General features: G+C 49.3%; 1 protein-coding gene across 6 annotated transcripts in view; it reads right to left on the bottom strand.

Annotated features, from left to right (window-relative positions):
• PBX1 (PBX homeobox 1) overlaps positions 1 to 22,019 on the bottom strand; it is a 126,149-nt gene that overhangs the window by 16,993 nt on the left and 87,137 nt on the right. For 4 of the 6 annotated variants that reach the window (XM_013368914.3, XM_065071868.1, XM_013368920.3 and 1 more), the window contains 4 exons: positions 7,397 to 7,641; positions 5,220 to 5,410; positions 4,149 to 4,284; positions 861 to 1,020 (listed from right to left, as the gene is read on the bottom strand). In XM_013368914.3, the coding sequence (XP_013224368.2) occupies positions 861 to 1,020; positions 4,149 to 4,284; positions 5,220 to 5,410; positions 7,397 to 7,641 (732 nt within the window). Of the gene's footprint in view, positions 1 to 860; positions 1,021 to 4,148; positions 4,285 to 5,219; positions 5,411 to 7,396; positions 7,642 to 18,738; positions 19,077 to 22,019 lie in introns of those variants that run through there. The other 2 variants (XM_065071870.1, XM_005498956.3) reach the window with 2 other exon arrangements.

Here is a 22,019-nt window from a genome sequence, read left to right as displayed (position 1 = left end):
TGTTGGGTTGGTCGTCCTCGTGGTAGGGACCACACATGAACTAAAGCATCGTTCTCTAGCAGAGGAGTTGAAATCTGGGCAAATTGCTCTGTGCCTTTGACCCTCAAAACAAACAAATGGAAACCACAGTAAATGGGCAGGGACAGGGGAAAGGGAAGGACCCATGGACTTCCCTGGATTGCACTGACACAAAGGGAAAATAAAATTCACACAGAGCACACTCTTGCAGGTGATCCAGACACTGCCATGTAAGCAACCAATGGCAACCACAACAGAAGGAAAAATCAAAGGGTAAAAATCTACCCAAAACAACCCCCAAAATGTTGTGAGTTAGGACATCCCAGAAATATTCAATTTTATGCATTAAGGTCACCCATGCTTTCATCATTACGCAATGACATTTTGATCATATTTTTTTCTCCCCACGAAGTGCGAGCAATTCCAGCAATCTGTTTTTCACATCATTTTCCTGATTTTGTGCATAAAACCCCCAACCCGGCACTGTCAGTCACAAGGTCTGATCACATCATTTTTCCAACAAAAACAGAACAGGGAAGGGGAAGAGAGAAAAAAGAGAAAAAAGAAGAGAAAAGAGGAAAAAAGAGAGAAAAAATGTGTGTGTGTGTGTGTGTGTGTAAGCAAAAAAACTACCCCCTTCCCCCCTGCCACCAAACAACCCCCCAAAACAAACTCATCTTTTATTATTTTTTGAGACCACAAAAGTGAGCCAACCAAAACCAGAAAATCAAAATTGAAATAACCAGAAGGAGAGAACAAAGAGTTTAGAGGAAAGGAGGAAACAAACAAAAAAACGAACACTAACAACCCAAAACAAAGAAAATAAACCAACAAAAACTAACCAGCTGAATTGGGAGTTGAGGGTGAGTTAGCCTGGCTTCCATGTGCTGACACGTTGGTAGCCGTGACAGCCGTTTTGGCAGCATAAATATTGGCTTCTTCTTGGAATTTACCTATGTTCTTCTTGTACCGGATTCTCTTATTTCCAAACCAGTTTGATACCTAGAGTGAGTTCAAGAGAAGACAAAGACATTAACATTTCAGCTCTGGTGAGTGCAGCTGGTGTGGAAGGTGGATTAGCTCAGGTTAATAGTGCATATTCTTTTTTCCCTCTTTCCCCCCATTTTCTTAGCTGTGGAAGGAAGCACCTTCTAACTGTGCATGCCATACCAGGCCCAGGAAAGGTGGTGGGAACCAACTGGGAGCACTGGGTTTGTGCAGATACATCTGGCTGGATGGGTCATACACTATGGGGATGCTCCACAGGAACCACTATACCCACCCCATGAAAATGTCAGATGGGTTTAAAAAAATCTGAGAAAGTCAAATGACCCTGAAACTGCACAATTTGAAAACGAGTACGTGTTATTTTGGAAGTTTTTATTTGCTCCACCTCGGTCTCCCTTTGATGGGGACAGATGCCTTGGTTCCCTGACGTCCCTTCTCCTGTCTTTCACGGAAAAGATCTAACAAATTTACTCAGGCCAGGCTGACACACAAAATTGCCTTGGTAGCACTGAAGCTCTGCTTCTGATCCATCTGTGTGAAATCAGTGCAAAAGGTCAGAAGTGGGTGCTTTTCATCCACCTGAACTCGGCTTTGTAGGGTTTAGCATGAGCTGCTACATAAACCGGGAGCTTCGGGGGTGGTATCTGGCCAGAGCTGCTTCTCATGGAAAACGTCACGGTACCTCCCAAAACACCATGAACTCAGCATTCCCGAAATTCCGCTCAGTACTTTGCTGATGATAACCCTGTTCACTTGTGGGAACTGTGAACAATTTCAGAGAAGACATGGGAAATATTCAACCTGCAATTTGGGAAGCAGTTCTCAGCTTCTCCTTTGACAACACTGAACACAGAGAATCAGAGGAATGTTTTCCTATGTGCAGATATCTAAGCAGAAGACAACTTCCAGCTGCTACTGACCTTGCTCGAGAAAGCTCATCAGGATGACGAGAATGGGCAAATGTCAGAGGATGCTGCAGAGCTCCAACACCCCAAGTATTGTTTGGAGCTGCAATCTTGAGCTAGCAGATCAACCCCTTTGGTGGGACTCCAAGGACATTCTCCCTTTGCTTGCTGGTGAGAGCAAGTACATCAGTGCTTCCCCTTCCGAAAGGCCTGTCTGAGCACCAAGACGCAGAAGACCATACTAGATGTTCATCCTGGGAAGCTCATGATTTTTCCCTCATCTTAGGGAAATTGTTTTGGCTTGGGTGTTGAAAACTGAAATCCATATGCTATTATTCCTATAATGCTTTCTATCTGCACTGCTATCAGCAGCTTCTACACAGAAGTGGCTTCATCCACCAATTTACCTGCTACTGAACTGCAGGTTTCCAACCCTGCGCTGCTGCAGAGCAGGAAAAAAAGAAAATATAACCTGCAGAAATTCCTGGGAGGCAAAAGGTAGTAACTCAGATCAGCAGCCAACACAGATCGGGAGCGAACATTTCGATGGTAACCAGAAGCAGGTGCTGTTTGCGAGAAGCTCCATTCCACTTCTTGGGTCAACTTTCTCATTGATGACAATGTGCTCCTTTCTGGTCTTCCTACTTGGGCCTCTCTCTACAACAGCTCTTGGGCTTCAAATGCTGGAGCCAGTGGATGAACTCTGAGCATCACTGGGAAGGAAATGGGGATCAACAGCCACCAAAATCTATCTCCATCTTAAAACTTGTGAAGCAAAGAACCTGCCTACACCTGGTCAGCCTTTGAGTTAAAATTAACTCTGCTCAGGCCTTGCAGAGATTCATGCTGTCCCGTGTTCCCACTTAGCCTCAGCAAAACCAGAGACCTGGATGTGTGTTTGTTTCTGCCTTCTCTGGACAAAGATGGGAGGGAGATCCTGGAGACAGGCACAAGCAGCCTTGATGCAGCACAGGCGAAAAACATCCTACGTGCAGCATTTCTCCTGGGCATTTTCTCTTTGTGAGGGAGAAGTTGTAAGTGCGAACAGATGAATTAAAAGTGAGAGGGGAAGCATCAGGACAGTTGTAATTTTACTTAGGCCAATATGTGCTGTCTCTCATAGGTAACTCTGGGAAGAATCAACGTTTGGGTCTTCTGACCCATGGGATGCAATCAGAGTCACTCAGCAGGCATTCAACACAGTGCCGACACCTACTCTTGGATGCTGTTGCTCCTGCTGAAGGCAGACATGCTCTCACAAGGACAACAGATGCTACCGCTGTCTTCAGTTTACTCAAGTGATGTGACAAAGAGGCATGTGCCTGGTGCTGGGATGTGGCCCAAGATGGGGAACGCAATGGGAGCTTAGAGGGAGTGCTAAGCTCACAGTAGGACAAGACTACCAGAGGTCATATAGATTGGCTTTCAGTCAGGCAGTTTGCTCCAAAAAGACAGGAAATAAAGAAGGGCAGGCCTGAGCAGGGTATGGCTGAACGCTCCAAGGACTGACTGTGCTCCTCACAAATCCCAGCAGCACCCAGGTCAAAGCTACAGACTCCAGGAACTACGTGGCCACCTTGAATGTATGGAAATAATTCAATTTGTCTTTATTGATCAACTTTCTTTGAGGGATAAGCAAGTCAGGGAGATGTCATGCCCCGCAGTACAAGAGTAATGACAAATGACCCTGAGAAAGCCCACCCTCCTTGGGCACAAACTGTAATCATTAGCCTGTCTGTCCCAAACCCTTCTGTTCCCACCAGGACCTCATCCATTCTACCTTACCAAACAAACTCTGTGCAACTCTTCCTACTGCCTTTCAATCCATGGGCTTTAAGAATGGACTTTCAGCTCAAATGAGCTCTTCTTGCAAGCCAGCCCAGCACTAATTCCTTGAGGAGAAGACTTTGCCTCTGTGGGTCACGCCACATAATTTCTGTGCTGTTAATACCTTCACTGCACACACAGCTGTGGTTCCATGAAGTCTTCATCCCTTCTAAATCCTCTCCCAAACTCTCCTTTTCCATCCATAGCTTCAATCTGCAAGTCTGCCATCTGCTCTCCCATCTATTTAAGCTAACTTTCACTAAACTCATTTAGTAATTAGATGCTCAACACCAGGACACGACTGACTCGACTGAGGTCTGCAGTGCTCTTCACCACACTAAGGTTTCCTGCTGGCAGTACCCGTCTTGCCGCATCTCTGAGCTCTCTCACCTGTGAGACTGTGATGCCGCATTTCTTGGCTAGCTCTTCTTTGGCTTCCTCACTGGGGTAAGGGTTGCTGAGATGGGAATAGAAATACTCATTCAGGATTTCCGTAGCCTGTTTGTTGAAGTTTCGTCTCTTCCGCCTTAGCATGAAGAAAGGGGGAAACAGAAGGAAAAGGAAAGGGAATCAGTGCCAGGGATCCAGGAATAGGAATGCATATTTAGATACCCTTTCCCCACTTCTCTCCCTCCTTCTCCTGCTCCTGGGAGCATGAGGTGCAAGAGACTCATGGCCAGGAAGCTTCTCATCTGCACCTTGCTGGCAACTCCTCTCTCAGCACCTTCCAAAGCAAGTTAAGTCTCCTTCTCAAATGATCCCTGCACCCTCCAGCTCACAGAACAGTCTTTAAACTGGCACCAAGCTCTTCCACATGGGAAGGTGACTCCTGACACCTGGCTGCCCTGGCTACTGCTGCTCACTGCAAAGCCCTGTGCTGAGAAAGCAGCCACAGATACATCCTTGGGGAGGTTTGTTCCATTTACGGCTGGGCACTCTGTTTGCTACCTCTTCCCTCGTACCCCAGTGCAGCTGCCTCTCCTCCCCATCCCAAGCCACAGCCTCCCTGTAACCAGCTTGGGAAGTGAAATATATCTACTGCACCCTGAAAATCTGGGACAATGGAAACAGAAGGAGAAGAATAGGAACCTAGAGGGGACAGGATGGGCTGGAGGGTTAACTTTCATTTCTAAGTGAAGCGCACATTTTCACCACAGAGGTTTGCTGGAAAATGCCACAGAATTTCCTTCTGCCAGAGCAAAGCCAGCAATGTGCAGTTCTCAAGGTACAGCTGGGAGTCTCCCCAAGCCTGAGGCTGGATGTCTTGAACTGCTGTCCCCTCCCTTCTGAGCCACAGACAACTGAACTGTAAGGGAGGTAAATAGCCTCTGCAGCTCAATACCAGGAGACACTGCCCTTTAGAAGGACCTGGATTCAGTCCAGAACCTCAAAACGCCTCTCCCAGGCTTGAGCAATACTGCATGGTGGGTGGGGAGACAGGTTTGTGGGGGATGAACTCACCGTGCGTCCAGAAATCGGGAGCGCAGGATCATGACGGCTTCACACGTGCTTTGCTTCAACTGCATCTGGATGGAGCTGAACTTGCGGTGGATGATGCTCACCATCCGCTCTATCTCCTTTGGCGAGATAGGTCGGGTCCGGCTCTGCTCACGCAGCAGGTTCATCACGTGGGTCGTGAATTCGTTGCATGCCTGGGATGGCAAGAAAAGCAAAAGAAGCCCCAGGATCGGAAGGTCATTCGATGGTGTCAAGGACAGTACAGGGACAACGCTGCTAAGGAAGGGGACACAAGTGGAGGCCTCAGTGGCTGGGGCTCTTTCGGGCAGACCCAGAGCAAGGGTATGCTGGCTCTCGAGCAAGAGAGAAATTTCTCCCATCTGCCAAGCAGAGAGCATGAGAGACTCCAAAGAAACCCATTTGAGAAAAGCAGGAGCCAATTTCTTTGCTCTCAGGTATCATGGATGGAGCTGGGGCAGCCCTAGAACTCATGTAAAGCTTGTTTTTCTGGATGGGACTGTAGAAGCTATAAATGTATCTGAGGAGGACCATGAACCTTTTGACCCTCTGTCCTTCCTCCAACTGTCTCAGCTGGACCCCAGCACCACGTGTCCTGCAGAACCCCGTGTGTTTCACAGGCACAGCTCCCAGATTGACACAGCCCTGCTCCGTGCTGTTAGCACATCAGTTAAGAAGTAAATAACGATAATAATTAAAGCCTGAGTGAGGCAGGAGCCCTGACAAGTAAGGGCAAGCAGGTAATAATCCCAATTAGTTTGCTGCTGGCACAGCACTGTCTGGCTGCTCTCGCTGTCCCCATGCTGTGCTGTGAGGACAGGGCAGCGAGGGGAGCCGGGGGAGAAGGGAGGGATTTTGAGGCTGGATAAAGTTCACTTCATTGCTCTATCCCACATCCCCATGACCACCTTGCAGGCACGACAGGATCCTCTGATTTCTAGAATAAATCCCTGAAAACCAAGTTGAGAAGAGCACTGGCGCACTGATGGCTCAAGAAGCTTTGGCGCTCCTGGGACATGAGCAGATGCTCAGGGACAACGTCTCCAGGTCCCATCCCATAATGGGGAAAAAGGGGCTAGTATGGGAAAGAAACACAGATTTTGTGGACTGGCAACATGGGCATGATTTACTATCTCCCACCCCAGCGTTCCAAGCTGAATCCCCACCCACAAACCAACAAGGAGCCCTTCCGACTGCCCATCTCCAGCTGACAGCTCCATCTCCTGGGGTGAGCAGTGGCTATGGGAGCTCTCAGCCAGGCGCCTCTTTGTTCCCAGACACCCAAGCAATTTCAAGTCGTCTTCTCTTGGCGTGAAATAAAGAGCATTAAAGGAAAATTGCTAGTGAGCTGCCACGGCAGTGGCCAGATGCCATGAGAAGGCAACCACTGAAATCCCCCAGCCACCAAAGGCTAAACCTTAAACCAGAGACCTGAAACCCTGCCTGGTTCCTGGCCACAGAGCCCATCCTGCACCCAAAAAGGAAGGGATGCTTTCTTGCTCACACTCTACAAACCACAACCTTAGGGTAGAAACCACGTTCATCACACGGGCAGGCCGTGTGGTGGCCAAGAGAGGTCTGCAAAATATCTGGGAGTGTTCGAAAGAAACTGGTTTTGAGTGCTGGTCTATGAAGCTTTTAATGCAATTGTCAGTGTTGCCAACAGCTGAATTCATGACACAAATAGTTTTTCCTTTTATAAGAATAATTTACCACAAGAAAAAAGACATTTGTTTCTTTATTTTTTTTCTGGAAAAAGAACTTTTCAAGCAGAAAAAATATTAAAAGAAGATTTTGATTCAAGCCTTGCTTAGAAAACTGCCTGCACTGAGGCCAGCACCTCAAAGAGGACTCCCCGTTCATAGCACAAATTTTTGGCACTATATTAGGGGAGGAGCGAAAAGCAAAAATCAAAAGGCAACCCACGCTGAGCCTATTCTCGCGGCACATTCCACTGCAAAGCCCCAACCCTCCCAACCCTCGAAAAAGCACGTTTCCATTCCAACACCAAGCAACAGTTTGCACTTGCCTGTACGCTCCTAACAATAGATGTCAGTAGCGACCCAGGCTGTGCACATCCCCGCGGCGCTGGCACCGGATGGCAGCTCTCCCGGCTGCTCCGGCTCCCACCAAACCACGACCGCCAAGAAGGAGCCTGTTACCTGCTCGTACTTCTCCAGCTCCGTGTGGTAGATCTGCCGGATCTGGGAGAGTTTGGCTCTGTAGTCCGAGTGCTCCACCGAGTTGTCGGAGCCGGCTCCTCCCGATGCGGCGGCAGCGGCAGCAGCAGCGGCCGAGCCGCCTCCTTTTTCGGGGCCCGCTACCCCCTCGGCCAGGAGCATGTTGTCTAACCGCATCAGCTGGGGGTCCGTGGGCTCCTCTTCTTGTGCCCCCCGGATGCTCAGCACTGCAGGAGACACAAAAGAGGAAAGGCTGAGTTGGACCTGGGGTTTAACTCGGGGAAGGGGATACTCATCCCAAAGATGCCCATCCTAAGGTTGGATTGTGGGGGCTCAGTCCCCATCATTGGGGTTTTTCTTCCTTTCTGAAGGGAACCCCAACAGGCAGGCAGCATCCTGATGCTCCATGTGCTCGGCACCAAGCACAGCTCCTCTCCAGCTCCCCTCCTTCCCATGGGGAAGAAGTAGGGCAGAATTGGCAGAGAGCTCACCCCACAGGTAACCCAGAATGCCACACTTTGCATTCAAATACACAGCAAAACTGCTAGAAACACCAACTGAAAAAACAATAAATGCACCCATTCTTGCTGCCAGAAGTGAGAGAGACCAAATCCTGATTCAAGCACCGGATGGGAAGTCCAGAGTCTCTAGCCCAGACCTCAGCTTGCCCAGGGGTCCTCTCATGTCACCTAACATGTCATTTATAGCCTAATCTTGCACCATTGGCATCAGCCATTAAGCCCAGATGGCAAAGGTAGACAAAGAGATTACAGGGCTGACCGTGCCTCAGTTTCCCCATATTTAAAGACGGACAGAGAGGGCTTGCAAGGCCACTTTTTCAGCCATGCAGTGGACAAACAAGCCAACAATAAAGTGTGAAATAAAATTTATTCTTTAGAAAATGCCTTTTTTTTTTCCTTTTTAAGAATCCAGTCATTCCAGTGAAGTCTAAACCATACTAAGAAAAGGCACGACAATAAATCAATCCTCCCGGAATGACTTGCCAAGGAGAGAATTTTCCTCCCCTCTTTGTACTCCCCGCCTCAATTATTGCATTGAGTAAAACCTCTTCTCCTGCAAGGGCTTTCCTGGAAAAAACACACGGCAGGGAGCATCCTGACCACTCCGGGCTGGTTCGGCAAAGGGGCACATCCCAGGTGTGAAGGATGGAGGTGCCTTATGTGCCCCCCAAGGTCTGTGTTTGAACACAGAAGCGTAACCCAAGATTTCTGCATGCACAAACACAGGTGTGCACAGCTGCAAAATAAACAAAACAAAACAAAATAAAATAAAATAAAATACCACCCCTGCCTCCAAGCACACACTCACGCACTCCTAGAGCTGGGAAATGTTGTGTGGACTTTAATAAAGCTGTAACCGCTTGCACCCAAGATGAATTTGACTCCCCAAATCCGCAGCGCAAACAAGAGTAAGTGATTTTCCCCATCATTAAAAAAAAAAAAAAATCTAAAATGAGTTAGCAATAAGAAGTAAAACCAGAGCAGCTAAAAAACCACAGAGTATAGTCTTCTTCATCCTGAAATATGATAGAGAAGGATATAGCTGTCATCAGTATAAAACTGACGTTAAAGACCCTGTTGAGAGGTTTGGCTAACACTAAAAAGAGCCTTTTTTTCTTTTAAGCCTCAAACTCTACCGACATCACTAGCTTCAGGACTCTGGCATTTATTGGCATTTTTGTGATTAAAACATTCACTGTCAACACAGGTGGGAAGAAAACACAGAAAACAGTAAATTTGCCGGTAAGATGAGATAACAATAAATAATTCCACGCCAGGGAGGTTCGTTTCTGTATGGAGGGATGGGGGCACGGTGCCAAATTTGGAGCTGGGTGCCAGTTGCCGAGCCCTGAGGAGACGGGTCCGGCATCCCCCCCACCGCGGGCGGCTCCCACGGCTCAGGCTTCACCCAGAGAATGGCTTGGGATCACAGACTGAAATAAGAGGGTAAAAGTAGCCACAGTCCTTACAAGAGAAGAGGAAAGGGGGAGAAACAGGGGAGAAACTTGCTATATAAAAAAATAAATAAATAAAAAGAGAATAAATTCTTGTTCTTCCAGGAAAAACAAACAAACAAAATACCCCAACGCAACAAAACCAACAGAAACCAAACAAAAAAAAAACCAAGACTACATTAAAGCACATCAAAAGCTCAAATACAAATGGAAAGCAACACAGGTAAGAAAAAACACAACAAAACCACAAACTCTAAAAAACACATGCACTAAAAACCAAAAATGACAAAAACAACCCTAAATAAATAAATCAAAAGCAGAGTTGCCAAAACAGGTGCATCTGGATTTCAAAAGGGAAATATTTTTAGATTAAGAATCTCAGGAATCATTGACCTGACAGGTAGGCACAAGTGATTAATTAGTTGATGTTTAGAAAGCTGCTTCCCGATGAAGAGCACTGTATAACCTGTGAGCTTTGCGACCGTGCGACACGCAGGGCCCAGCGCCCGCTGGGTGCATTCGCATCCCGAGCATCTGATGGACGGACACGTGTCCCCGCATGGGAGACCTGAAACCAGCCGGGGACCGTGTGGAGACGGCCCGGGCTCAGCATAACGCTGGGGAGTAAATAAATGGAAAGGCCAACGTGTCTAATCAGAACTGATGCTGCCTGTTTATCCCTAGAAGGCTGCGCTCAGCCCAAGAGAAGATAAAATGGTTATTTTAAAGCTCCTTTTTTATCTTCCTGGTGCCGTCCCCAGCTCCATTCTGCCATGATGCCTGTGGTGCCAGGCTCCTTGGTGGCTCCGACACCCCAAAACATCCCCTTTGATGGGATGCGGCCCCCGCTCCGATGGCCGGGAGGCTTGGGGTGAGGCGGTACAATCCGCAGTGCTGGGGCAGCTGATGGCGAAAGGCCCCCGCTCTCCCCGGGCTGCCAGCTTTCCCACCAAATTAAAACAAAATAAATTCAGCGGAATGATCCTCGGTGGTCCGGCAGCGAGCTGGAGCCAAGGGGCTGCGGGGACCCTCCCTCCCGTGTCCTGGCATCCCCAGGACCCGCCATTTGCTGCTCCTGATTAAAGAGAGAAAAAATAAAAAGCAAGAACAAAAAGCAAGATAGCGGCTGGCAGCTGGGGGGAGGAAAATTCATGCAAGACTTTCTGTCCTTGGCCGCCTTCCTGCTGGCTCGGCAGCTCCCGAAGCCACAGCAAATGCCGCTAGAGGGCGCTCGGCCCTCACTGCCTCAAAATGCATTTTAATATATAAATATATATATGTACACATGCAAATATATAAATATGGATGTGTTTTAAAAGCAAAGCCAAGCCATGTGCCTCATCACTGCTCCAAAATGCTGCCTGGCTGACCATGGAGGGGGACAGAGGAGCACGGCTGCCCCACAGCTTGTGGCTGTGGCAGGGTCACTGTCACCAACGCCAGCAGCAGGAGCAGCTGGGGACCACCGAGCCACCAGCCTGCGGTCTGGTCACAGATGCCACCAGGGTCATGGAGACCTGTTCTAGCAGCTGGGAAATGGCTCCCAGCTCACATGCTTGCTCCTTCTCCCTCCTGAGCAAGGTGTCACAGTCACAGTGTGCAGAGGACATCTCTAAGTCCTGGTCTGGCTGTGGTGCAGGACACAGGGAGGTGGTGGTGGGACTGGCCTCCGAGAACAAGGTGAGTAGACTAAGCTGAAAATATCTCCCTGGCTCCTTACGTGCCCTTTCTATTCAGGGATGCAGGATGGAAAATGGTATCAAGTCGACCAAGCTTTCAGGTGCTCCAAGATGTCTCCCACCTAGCTGGGTGTCTCCGAGGAGCTCCTGCAGAGCAGCCAGTCCCACACTCACGCGAGACAGCCAGCACCCCACACGTCTGTGTCCCCACACCATGGTACCCGTGCCAGATGTCCCCACGAGGTGGGGGAGCCACGCAGCCTGATGTACAGCCAGAGTGGGGGGCAAGGGGCAGCAAAAACAGCCCTTGCTGGAGATGGTGCTGCCATATGCCTTCAAAAGGTGGGTAACCAGTCTCCTCCTGGTCCTCTATGCCACCATCCCCTCCCCTATTTACTACATTTTCCTGGAAGCATTTTTCCAAAGGGACCTGTGGAGCCAGCTCAGCACAAGAACTGAGCACACAGTCATGCCTCTTCACCAGGCCATCCCAAAACACTTCAGCAACAATTTGCTATCCACCCCTTCCAAACCCTACAGATCAGAGGTGTGTAGGCAACACAGGCAGAACAACATCATGAAGGCAATCAAACACAATGAGGGTGATGGCAGCAGCTTAGCAGGAGACTGTGGCTCAGCAGCGACAGCAGAAAAGGCTGCTCCAAGCTTCTTCTAGAAAGGGCAATTTATCCTATTGCAGTCAGGGTCTGCAAGCTGGAGTTATGGGAAGCCGGGGCCTGTCCCAGCCAGACTCCAGCATGGGATATATCCACTCACACAGGACATAGGCTGCCATGGTACAGCACTCCCCACCGATCCTTATCCTTTTATCTCCCCTCGGATGCTGCTGCATGTGTGTGTGCTCATCCCCAGTTAGGTGCCGCCAGGACTTCTGGGGTGGAAGTCACAGATCAAGCAGGAGACACTGGAGGAGGGTATGGCCAAGCAGAAGACACTGGAGAAGCTAAGGCAAGGTGGGAACTGCCCATCCAGGGATGCAATGGGGACATCTCGGAGGAAGAAGACGCAGTGAATGACATGAAGCCAGTCCAGGTTGCAATGATGAAGAGAGAGGTCCCCAAAGGCAGCGCAGCCGCTCATGAGGCTTTGCTGCACAGAACCGGCGTTCCTTGACTCTCTGCTGACTTCAGTGGCCAAAACCACAGTCCTGTGAAATTTGCTGTGACCGGCTGGTTAAGATCCCGTCCAACTACACAAGCTGACAGTTCCTCTCCAGCTCCATTTGCTGACACCACCAGCCAAGGGTCCGTCTGGATGTTCAAACAAACCCACCCTCCTAAAGAGAAAACTGCTGCGTGGTTTTGGTGAGTACGGGAGGAACGCTGCCCTCCTGCCCGAGCGGGGCTGCTTCAGGACGGGTTTCCTCCTGGTTGTTTCTGCCCATTCCCAACTTGCCGAATTGCCTTTCCAGGGGGACATTTTAAAGGAGAAGGAGATTTCAAGTAAATGATTGCAACTTATCGAAAATAATGTGCTACTTAGCATCGGAGACAAGCATCCTGGCAGGCAGAAATGGGAAGCAGTGCCGGAGCAGATGGGAGTAATTAGGTTGTGATTTTCAGAAGGGTTTTCTTTCCTGCCTCCACTGTGCCGAAGATTTACTGGGGAGGGGGAGGAACAACCCACCCAACGGCAGTTTTAAGAGAGGTGGACGATTGCTCTGCCACGGCGGTCGGGCTGTGAGCTGCCTTTGGTGTGAGTTTCCCGCGGGGAAATCGGAGATGTCTGGCGTGGCAATGCAGCTGGCGGAGCTCTGCGGGCTGCTCCGGCTGTCCCCTCCCACAGACACAAGCACGACAAGATGCCTCTTTCCCCAGCAAGGCTCATCTGCCACCAAAGCACGGACACCTCACCCAAGGTCCCACACAAATCCCTTCCTGGACCTGTCACGGACAACAAGGGGATGGCAGCTCCTCCTTGGGAACCCCGAAACCCCTGTACAGACCCTCGCAAGGCACAGCCAGGCCCTGAAACACACGCTGAACATCAGTTTTCTTCTGATCTTTTGAAATTTAACCACCATCCGCAATGATCGCTTGAGCTCATGCAGTCCTGGCGCCAGGAGCTCACCGGTTTTCTTTAAACACAATTTTTTTACATCTCCAGGTGTAAAAATACAGCCAGGAGGCCAGCAAGTGTCCCTGCTAACAAAACCAGTAACTAATCACCTTATTTTAAACCGATCTCCATATTCCGTCCGAGTCTACATTTGTGAATGCTGAAGATCAACAGCACTGAACCTGGTATAAAAATATTCCTATCTGCCTTATATCAAAGGACAGCTCTGCATTAAGTGGCTTGTGGCTGGCTGGCCGCATCCTCCTCGTGCTCACACGTGTAGTCACAACCAAATCATGAGAGTTAGGGTTTGCTTCCTTGGCTGATCCATGATGGCATGGGTTTGAGCTGCTCTTCCCAGACTTTGGGCAGAAAAGCCTCATGCTCCTACCTAAACTCCTGGGTTTTTTTTTCCATGCAAGTATATTTGCAGCCTAGTTGCTCCTGCAACAGCAAACCCTAGACACAAAGGAAAAATCCAGTGTCTTGGATCTGCTCTTTAAACACAAAGTCACCTTCAAGACCCTGTGTGCTCAGAAGGAATAAACGAACTCACAGAGCTTTGTGGAGGATCCTAAAGCACCTCCGGCTGGGTCTTCACACTGCCAGTTCAAGGGCCCACCTGACAGACGGCAACAGAAATGTCTTCTTGGCAAAGCATATGGTGTCCACCTTCAATGGGTATCAACAGCCTAAGCAGCCAAGGTGGAAGACTCCAGTATTAAGTAATCACAGGGGAGTTTTAAACCTCCCTTGGATATATTCACCATGTTTACATAAATCAACATCAAAACACAAACACCTATTTCCAACATAAATGGAAACTGGCATTTCCAAATACACCGACACACACCCTTCCATGAAGAGGGAATTAAGAGAAGTTGTTGGTTTTTTTTTTCTTACAACTGACATAAAAGTTCCCCTCCTTGCTCCAACCTTTCCAAAACTTACAAATGGATGAACAGATTTTTGCTCAGATTTTCCAAAACAGGCTGCCATGAGATGCGGCATGGAAAATTTCAGCTGGCAAAACGACTTTTTGTGCATCTAACTTATTTATTTCTCAGAAAAAGGAGGAACATCATGAAACCGATGGGCCACTTCTGTCACAAATCTTCACAGTCTAAAGCCATAGAACAAAACAAAAATCCCAGCAACAGATAAAGACAGAGGCTTGTACGCATAAGCAATGCAAGCCCATCTTGGACACTTGCAAACTCATCTCCTCTACCAACACAGGAGTGTCCATCAGAGTTGCTTGGAAGCGAAGCACTTAAACAATCTTGTGAGAGATGCTCTAGAAGGTGAAGAAGTGTTCCTTCAGTCCATAAAGCACACAAAATTGTGGTAAAATACGTAATCTCACAGAGACGAGGAGCAAGTCACATCAGTTCAGAGTAATGGTCCATCTGGCCCCAGAGGCCAACTCCAGCCATGGTCAACAACAAGCCCTACTGGAGACCCAACCAAGGCCATGATCAACAGCAGAAGTATCAGATGCTCAGGGCAGTGACACCTCCGCCAAGACCCTCCTACCTACCACCAGTGCTGGGAACATGCATTGCAATCCAGAATCAGATCAATTCAAAATGTTTCCTGAATCAAAAATGAAATTTTCTCCTCCCATTTCATGTTACTGTTTCCCCATTCCTGCTTTTTTTTCTTTTTTACATCAAAATTTGGTTTCATTTCAAAACAACCCAACTGCTTTAGAAAACGCTAACTTCCCAACATGCTAGAGCAGAAAAAGCTAAACTATTTGCTGAATCCACCCCCCAAAACAGTCTGAACTGCCTTCAAACTGTAATTTTGGGGTGTGAGGAACAGGAGAAGGGACTTTATCACATGCCAAGAAGTTTCTCAGTTCCCAGCAGCAGCTCTCCATCACTTGGGGGGGATGCAGCTCGCATGTGCCACGGAAGCTGCAGAAGAGAGACACGTATTTCATAGAGCTGGCAAACACTCTGCACCAGTTTTCTCCTAACCCCATCCCAAATGCCAAACGGGTTGCCATAGCGAGTGAAGATCTGGCAGCAAAATGCTCAAAAGGTCTGGAAAATTATCACTAACACATTGTGGGGGGAAAAACAAAAATCCCACCCCTAAGCTGGAAAAGGATCTAAAATAGCCTTTTCCACAAAAATAAGGCATAGTGTTGCGGTGATTACTGAAAACCAGATTCCCCGAGAAATGTGACTCTGGGAAGCTGAATGAACACAAATGAGCTCATCTTTCCAGTCCTTCCCCATGTCTTCCTCCTGCTGATCAGTTTAGCTCCTGGCTAATAGCCAAGCCAGGTATGGACACTTTTGACGCCACCCCTGCATGCTCAGTTATTGATGTGTTGCAGTCGAATGAAGCACTGCGGATCAAATTTAAATATTTTCTATTTTTGTCTTTACAGTCCTGATGCCACAAGCATCCGTGTCTACTCGCGGATGCTTCACTGCAGGTTGGCGATCAACTCCCATCGGCTTCAGCAGCAAAACTCCCAGCTGTAATTTTCACACCTGAAATTTGGGGCAGGTAGCGCTCAGAAGCCAGAGCCAATGCAACCTCTTGCACCATGAACCCTTGCAGATCACTAAACAGGGGCAGTTTAGCAGCAGAAAGCAGGCTAGAACTGCTTGGAAATTTTAAAAACAAGCCAACCACCCTGCCGGTGGACAAACCACCCCCTCCTCTTCCAGCTACAGCAGCTTCAAACACACCTTTGCCACGTCCCATGGAGCAGGAAACCCTCACAACTCCCCCTAATTAAGGAAATCAACTTTAATGCCCCCTAATAACACTCTGCAAACAACCTATTACCTCAGAGCCAAACTCTGGGCATGGAGGTTTCAACCCTGTCTTACTGGCACCCTTCCCTTGGAAGAACATGGACAAATTTTGTCCGCACACCGGTCCCCTCGCCATCCCTCTGAGCACCCCACACAGCCCCAGGCCAGGCTCACAGTTTGGCCACGAAGCAGGCTGATGCTGGGGAGCGATGCTGGAGCAATCCCACGATGCTGGAGCAATCCCACGCTTGGCTTATCTCACTAAGCAGTTTTCCCCTTCCTAAGCAGGGCAGGATTAGCAGGCTCCAGTTACAGCTGTGAGGAGTAATCAGTCACTTATCTGCATAGGCAAACCCAGCACATCCCAAATTCTCCTGCTGCACTGATCACATGGTAAGGGAGAGATTGTTCGCAGCTACCCAGCCTTCTCCATCACACCCCAGCCCCTGCCATGGGCAGGGGGACGGGGACAAGGACTGACCTCCAGCTGCTCACAGCAGCAGGAGATAAAGGAAAGCAGGGCAAGATTCAGCGCTGCTCTATTGCTGGCTCTGATTTAAGCAGAAGATGTAACCCAGCTAATTGACCACGAGCTGGCCTAGCTCAGGGGAGCAGCATCTGCCATGGAGAAAAGCCGGTGGCTGGGATGGTAAATTGGCATTACAGGCAGCAGAGGGGAGAAGGATCACACAAACACACACATGTGTTCCTTCCCACACCTCCTGGAGCGCGTTTGGGATTTTTTTCCAACACTAGGTTACAACATAAGGCAAAGAAATCACATTTTGCTGTTGTGATGAGAACAACAGGAGGTTAAACACAGGGCTCAGCCTTGGTATCTCCAACAGCAGCACCTGCCATGCTGGGACCTCACCTTCTCCTTGCTGGAGTTTAATGGACCAGAGACCCTTCTGCAGCATCAAGAGGGCAAATTGTCACTGAGGGACAGAGTAAACCATTGACTCCATCCTGGGAGGTGGCTCGGACCTGGCGCTGGTCAGGCCAGGAGACAAGTCCCAGCTCAGAGCATGGAGTGGAGGTGGGGCTCCCTAAGCCTTGCAGGAACAAATCAGCAAACAAAAGATGGGATTGCTCCTAGGACAGGTCCAGCCATAAACCCCCCCCCGAACGCCAGTTGGGCTGGGATCTGCCTCCTGCTCCTGCGAGGTGTTTTGCATATGAATTCTCCTTGCTGAAAAGAAATGGGTCCTTTGAATGAGCTGAATCTACTAATGAGAAGCCGGGGGCCTCCAGAGCCCCTCTTGAGGACAAGGGTCCCATTTCAACTGCCCCAGGCCAAGCCCTCAAATCGGAGAACAAACAAAGAGAGGTTTTCCCCAGAAGGAAGCTGCTTTTCCAGCCGGCTCCCCTCTCGGAAAGGTCATCTCCCCTGGACACGAATGGCTGCTTGGTGCACAAAGCAGCCAGGGCAGGAAAGTCATAGGTGAAAAAAAACCTGGCAAGAGCCCAAGCTGAAAAGCTGCATTTCAGATTCCCTTCTCCTGCCATCCTTCAAAAAAGATGATCGTAAGACTCCATCCAACGAGAGCTGGCTTGGAGCTCATTGATGGCAATGTCCCATTCAAGTCCTGGGTTTGCTAAGTGATTTGAAGATACTCGCTGCCCATCGCATGACTGAGAGCGTTGTTGCTCTGTCTCCAAGTTGATGGCCTTACCATGGGCTAGATTTGGAATTCTGTGCAATACAGGACAGAGATTCTAAGTCTTGCATCCAAGTCATTGCAGGAAATTCCCTGATTTTTCCCTCCCTTTGTCTCTCACAAAGCAGGCAGCGTAGAACCATGATAGACATCTACCAAAAGCCAGGGACAGACACCTAACAGCCTCCCACTGCAGAGCACCCTGGGGCCATATCCTCTCCCTCCACTGTCAAGGGACCTCCCCACCTCCTGCTTACTAGTCTGTGCCCAGAACTAAGTTCTCATTTCCAGCAGTGACTTTCTGACGCAACCCAAGAGCTGAGCACGGCACTTCTCACTCCTGCTGACCTGAAGGCAGCCTCATCCCTCTATGCTTGGAGAAGGTGGCTGCAGGAATAGTATATCCTTTATTTTTGGTGCATGCAAATAAGGGAGAAGCAAAAAACAAGGAAGAAGCAAGTCTTAAGCAAGGACTCTCCACACAGGGTAAAACCTCAAGGATGGGCTTTAAAGCAGGAAACCTACTGCCCTGGCAAAGGGGAGAGCACAGTCACTGCCAAGCACAGGTGGATCAGAAGTGCCTACCATGTGTGATCGTCTTCTCTGAGACCAGCCATGGCCCAGGGTCTCTGCCTAGTGGAGGATGGACACTGCTCTTCCCTGAGAGACAGGGTCTCCGGTGCCCGATGGATCAGAAACCATCCCTCCCCATACATGCTTCTCTCCCAGCCATGGTACAGGCAACCCCAAGCCTCTTCCATGAAAAATCTGAAAGTAAGCTATATGCCTATGAGGATAGGTCAAGTCCAAAGTACTAGAAACAACCGTAACCAAAGATGTTGGAAATCCCACACACCAGCTCCTGCAGTGTAGCCACCATTTAGATGCTACGTATCAGTCCCTGGACCATCTCAGGCACCTACTTTCAGTGATGGCCCATACTGGGACAATATCAGGCCACTTCACATTGTTACAGAGGTCACCTAGAACACAGGACCAGAACCAGCCACCCTGGAGCCTGTATCCACATTGCCCCTGTGTGTTTCTGAAGTACCACAGCTCTTGAGGACTCAATGTTCCTCCAACTCCTTGCAGGCTTCCCTTACACACAAAGGTCTCTATACTACACAAAGGTCACACCAAAGCCTACCTGAACGCTCCTCTTCCATTTGCTTGGTTTGAAGCTTGTCCCACTCACACCACCACAGAGAGATCAAGTTTACCTGAGTCTAGACAGTCCATCAAGCTCCCACGTCTAAGACATGCTATCCTGAACCCAGCTTTGCTGAGATTCAGTGATCTCAGGCAAATAAGCGAGCACATTTTTTATATGATGCTCAGTCCCTCGCACCTCTGTGAGGACCTGCTGAGCCCGGCATCAAACCCGGTCCTTGAGTGCGCCAGACAAAGCCTGACCCTTTGAAAGGCAGCAGCCGGTCGGCAGTGTTTTAAGGCCAAAAACCAGCTCTGAACGTTCAGTTCCTTCTTTAAATAGAGGCCCCTTCTGTAAACGATCTGTTTGGACAGGAGGGAGAGTGCTGCAAGAGTCCAAGTGCTTGTGAAATAGGATCAGCTGCCTTCGCTCCCACTCCATTCAAAACATGTGGGGGGAAGAAAGAAACCCAAATCTGGCAAGGCAAGAGGGGAGGAAAGAGTCCCCCTACACCTCTGTGCTGCTGGAAGGGTGCGAGACACCAGTAAAATGAGGAAAAATAATTAAAAAGGATCAATTAGTGTCATTTCTGTTTCGAGGTGCCTGCGTGTGTTTAATTATATTCCACACAAGAGGTTGTTGACGCTGATTTCTGTGCTGCGGGGCAGTGGGGTAGCAGGACCCGGGTCTGCCTTCTACCCGAGACAACCCCGTTTGGGGCTTTACCCCCAAGCCCACCCATCCGCATGGTTCAGCAGCACCCTTGGGCAGAGGGGGGCTGACACCCAGCCCCGTGGCGTGCTGGCCAGACAGACAGACGCACAGCTCTCCCCTGCTCCTGCGAGAGGCCCCTGCCATAAACACAGAGGAGATTAAAAAAAAAACATCTTTGCCCAACTCCGGCTGCGTCCCAGATCAAAGATCATCTCCAGCGAGGCCATCTGGTCCTTGTAAATGTAAAACCAAATTGAAAGCCCTGCCCTCACCTCCTCTGACTCCCTCGGCAATATTGCTTTTACCGGCCGGGGACAGAGCTCGCGAAAGGCATCTGTATGTAATATAGAGCCTCCGTGCAGCTGGGCTATAGGTTTGCGACCCCCCCTTTTGTTAATCATGAAGCAGAGGTGAACGTTTTCTTTGGATCTTCAGGGGCCCTGTTATTCCCAGGGGCTTTGGGAAGAGCCCATGGCGCCAACCCTGGGATGGAGGAGGGCTGCTCTGTATCCTCATCACTTCTTTCCAGCTGAGGACTGGCTTGTTGTCCCCGTCCCTGTTTAAAAAGGGCCATGCCAGGAGGGGCAAATGTCCCCACTATCCCAAAAGTGTCCCCACCATCACAAAAGCCATGCAGCACCCTCCTTCCAGCCCAAGCGGGTTTCTCCTACCATTGCTCCCCACCTGGAGGGATGCAGGGGATGGCAAATAAACAGAGAAAGAGAACGACTGAACTGAGCACTTCCAAAAAGGGGATAAAATGCATCTGAGCCAAAAATGACTTGTGAAAACCCTGGCCACTGCCAACCCAAATACTCCGGGCTCGACTTGAAAGGCGAGTGGGATCTGCTATCAAGAAGAGAGAGCTACACGGGAGATGTCGGAGGCAAAGAGGAGGCAGCTTGAGGAATTCCTACCCATCAAGCTTTATTGTGTTATTCCAACTAAGCAGAGACAAAAAGACAAATCTCAGCTCCCTACTTTCATTTATAATTGAACCCAGTCCAGAAGGATGGAGCAAGTACCATCTGTAATGCAGAGTGCATTAGCAGCCGGCAGAATGAAATATTCAAATTACTGTAGGCTACCTCGCATTTTAATGACAGGGTTACAAAAACCTGACTTGTAAGTGGAGATTGGACTGGAAGAACAGAAAGTTTGTTTTTTCAGTGCATGAATTAACCTAACAAAATATTACTTTCAGGGAAAAGAAAAAAAAAAGCATTTGCATGGGTAATTCTGCAACACATCCCAACAGGCTCACAAGAAAAAGAAAATTATTCCATTTAGCTATCCTAATTGATATATTGTCCAGGGAGATTAAAAGACTCGGGGAAAAAAAGGGCAAGGCTTTTTCCTTTTGGCTGAAGATACTAAATAAATATACGTAGGTGTGCACAAACCTTACCAGCACATATAGGTCCCATACACAGGGCAGTCCATATGTGCATCCATGGGATGTGTTGGTGCAATACCTGCACGAGATGCAGCTTTTCAATGCTGTGCACAATTTGAATATGCAAATCACCCCTTGATTTCTGTGCTTGTGCCTGCAACGGGGATCCATTCGTTTTGATATCGTTAATCAGGGCTGCCGAAAAGCCTGACACAGTAAGTGGCTGTAGCCCCTAGCAGTAGTCAAGATGGAGTGACAGGCTCCATTTAAGATGTCACAGCATATAATAAAGTGTAAAACTATACTTAAAATAAACGAGATAGAAACAATAAACTTGACTCTGGGTTTGAACTTTCTGGGAGAGCGGCAGGGAGACACGAGCGTGTGCAAGCGGGCACAGGGCTGGGGCAGCTGGAGAGGACGGTCCCCCCAGCACATGGGTGACAGCCAGGAGGACTCCCTCCCGTGTCCTCCCAAGGAGCTGAACTTCTCAGCAACTCTACAGTAGCAACCAGTCTGCATGTGGGACATCTCTGGAGCTTCTGGAGGTGGATGTGGAGGAGGAAGAGAAGGGGTCACAACCAGGATGTGCTGGGGGCTGAGGGGATGGCCAAGCCATGACAGGCATCAAAATTCAAGTGAGGAGCCCATCAAAGGGGCTGTGCCTTGCTTCCAGCAGCTCAGCAGAGCAGAAGGGATTTACCCACTGCAGGTGTCACCTCTGGGCACCTGGACAGAGGTGGGGACAACGCAGCCCAAACCACCTTTCCCTCCCTCCTGGGCACCCAGAGAGTGTCAGTGGCTCACAGTCATGTTTCTGGGGTATCCCTTCCCTTGCATCCCTGGGTAGCAGTGCTGGGATGGGATGGAGGCAGTGATGTCCTCTGCATCTCCAGCCTGGGCTTGGCCACGTGCCCTGGGACCAGGAGCCACAGCAGAAGTTGGAGCCCTTCTCTGGCAAGATAAAGATCAGGATCAGGCCCATGTGGGGGTGGAGGGGGGGCACAGTAACAAGTCCAAAAGCCCCATTTTGCTCCCCAAACCACCCCTCCACACCCCAAGAGCTCCAGAGCGTCCGACGGCAGCTCTACGCGCTGAGACAAACCAGTCGCTCTCCCTCCTGCTAAGCAGTTAAATTAGAGAGTATTCAATTAATAACAGCTGAATA

The sequence above is a fragment of the Columba livia genome, chromosome 8 (assembly GCF_036013475.1).
Source record: "Columba livia isolate bColLiv1 breed racing homer chromosome 8, bColLiv1.pat.W.v2, whole genome shotgun sequence".
Taxonomy (NCBI): domain Eukaryota; kingdom Metazoa; phylum Chordata; class Aves; order Columbiformes; family Columbidae; genus Columba; species Columba livia.
Note: the sequence above shows the minus strand (reverse complement) of the source record. Positions and strands in the feature narration are given on the sequence as shown.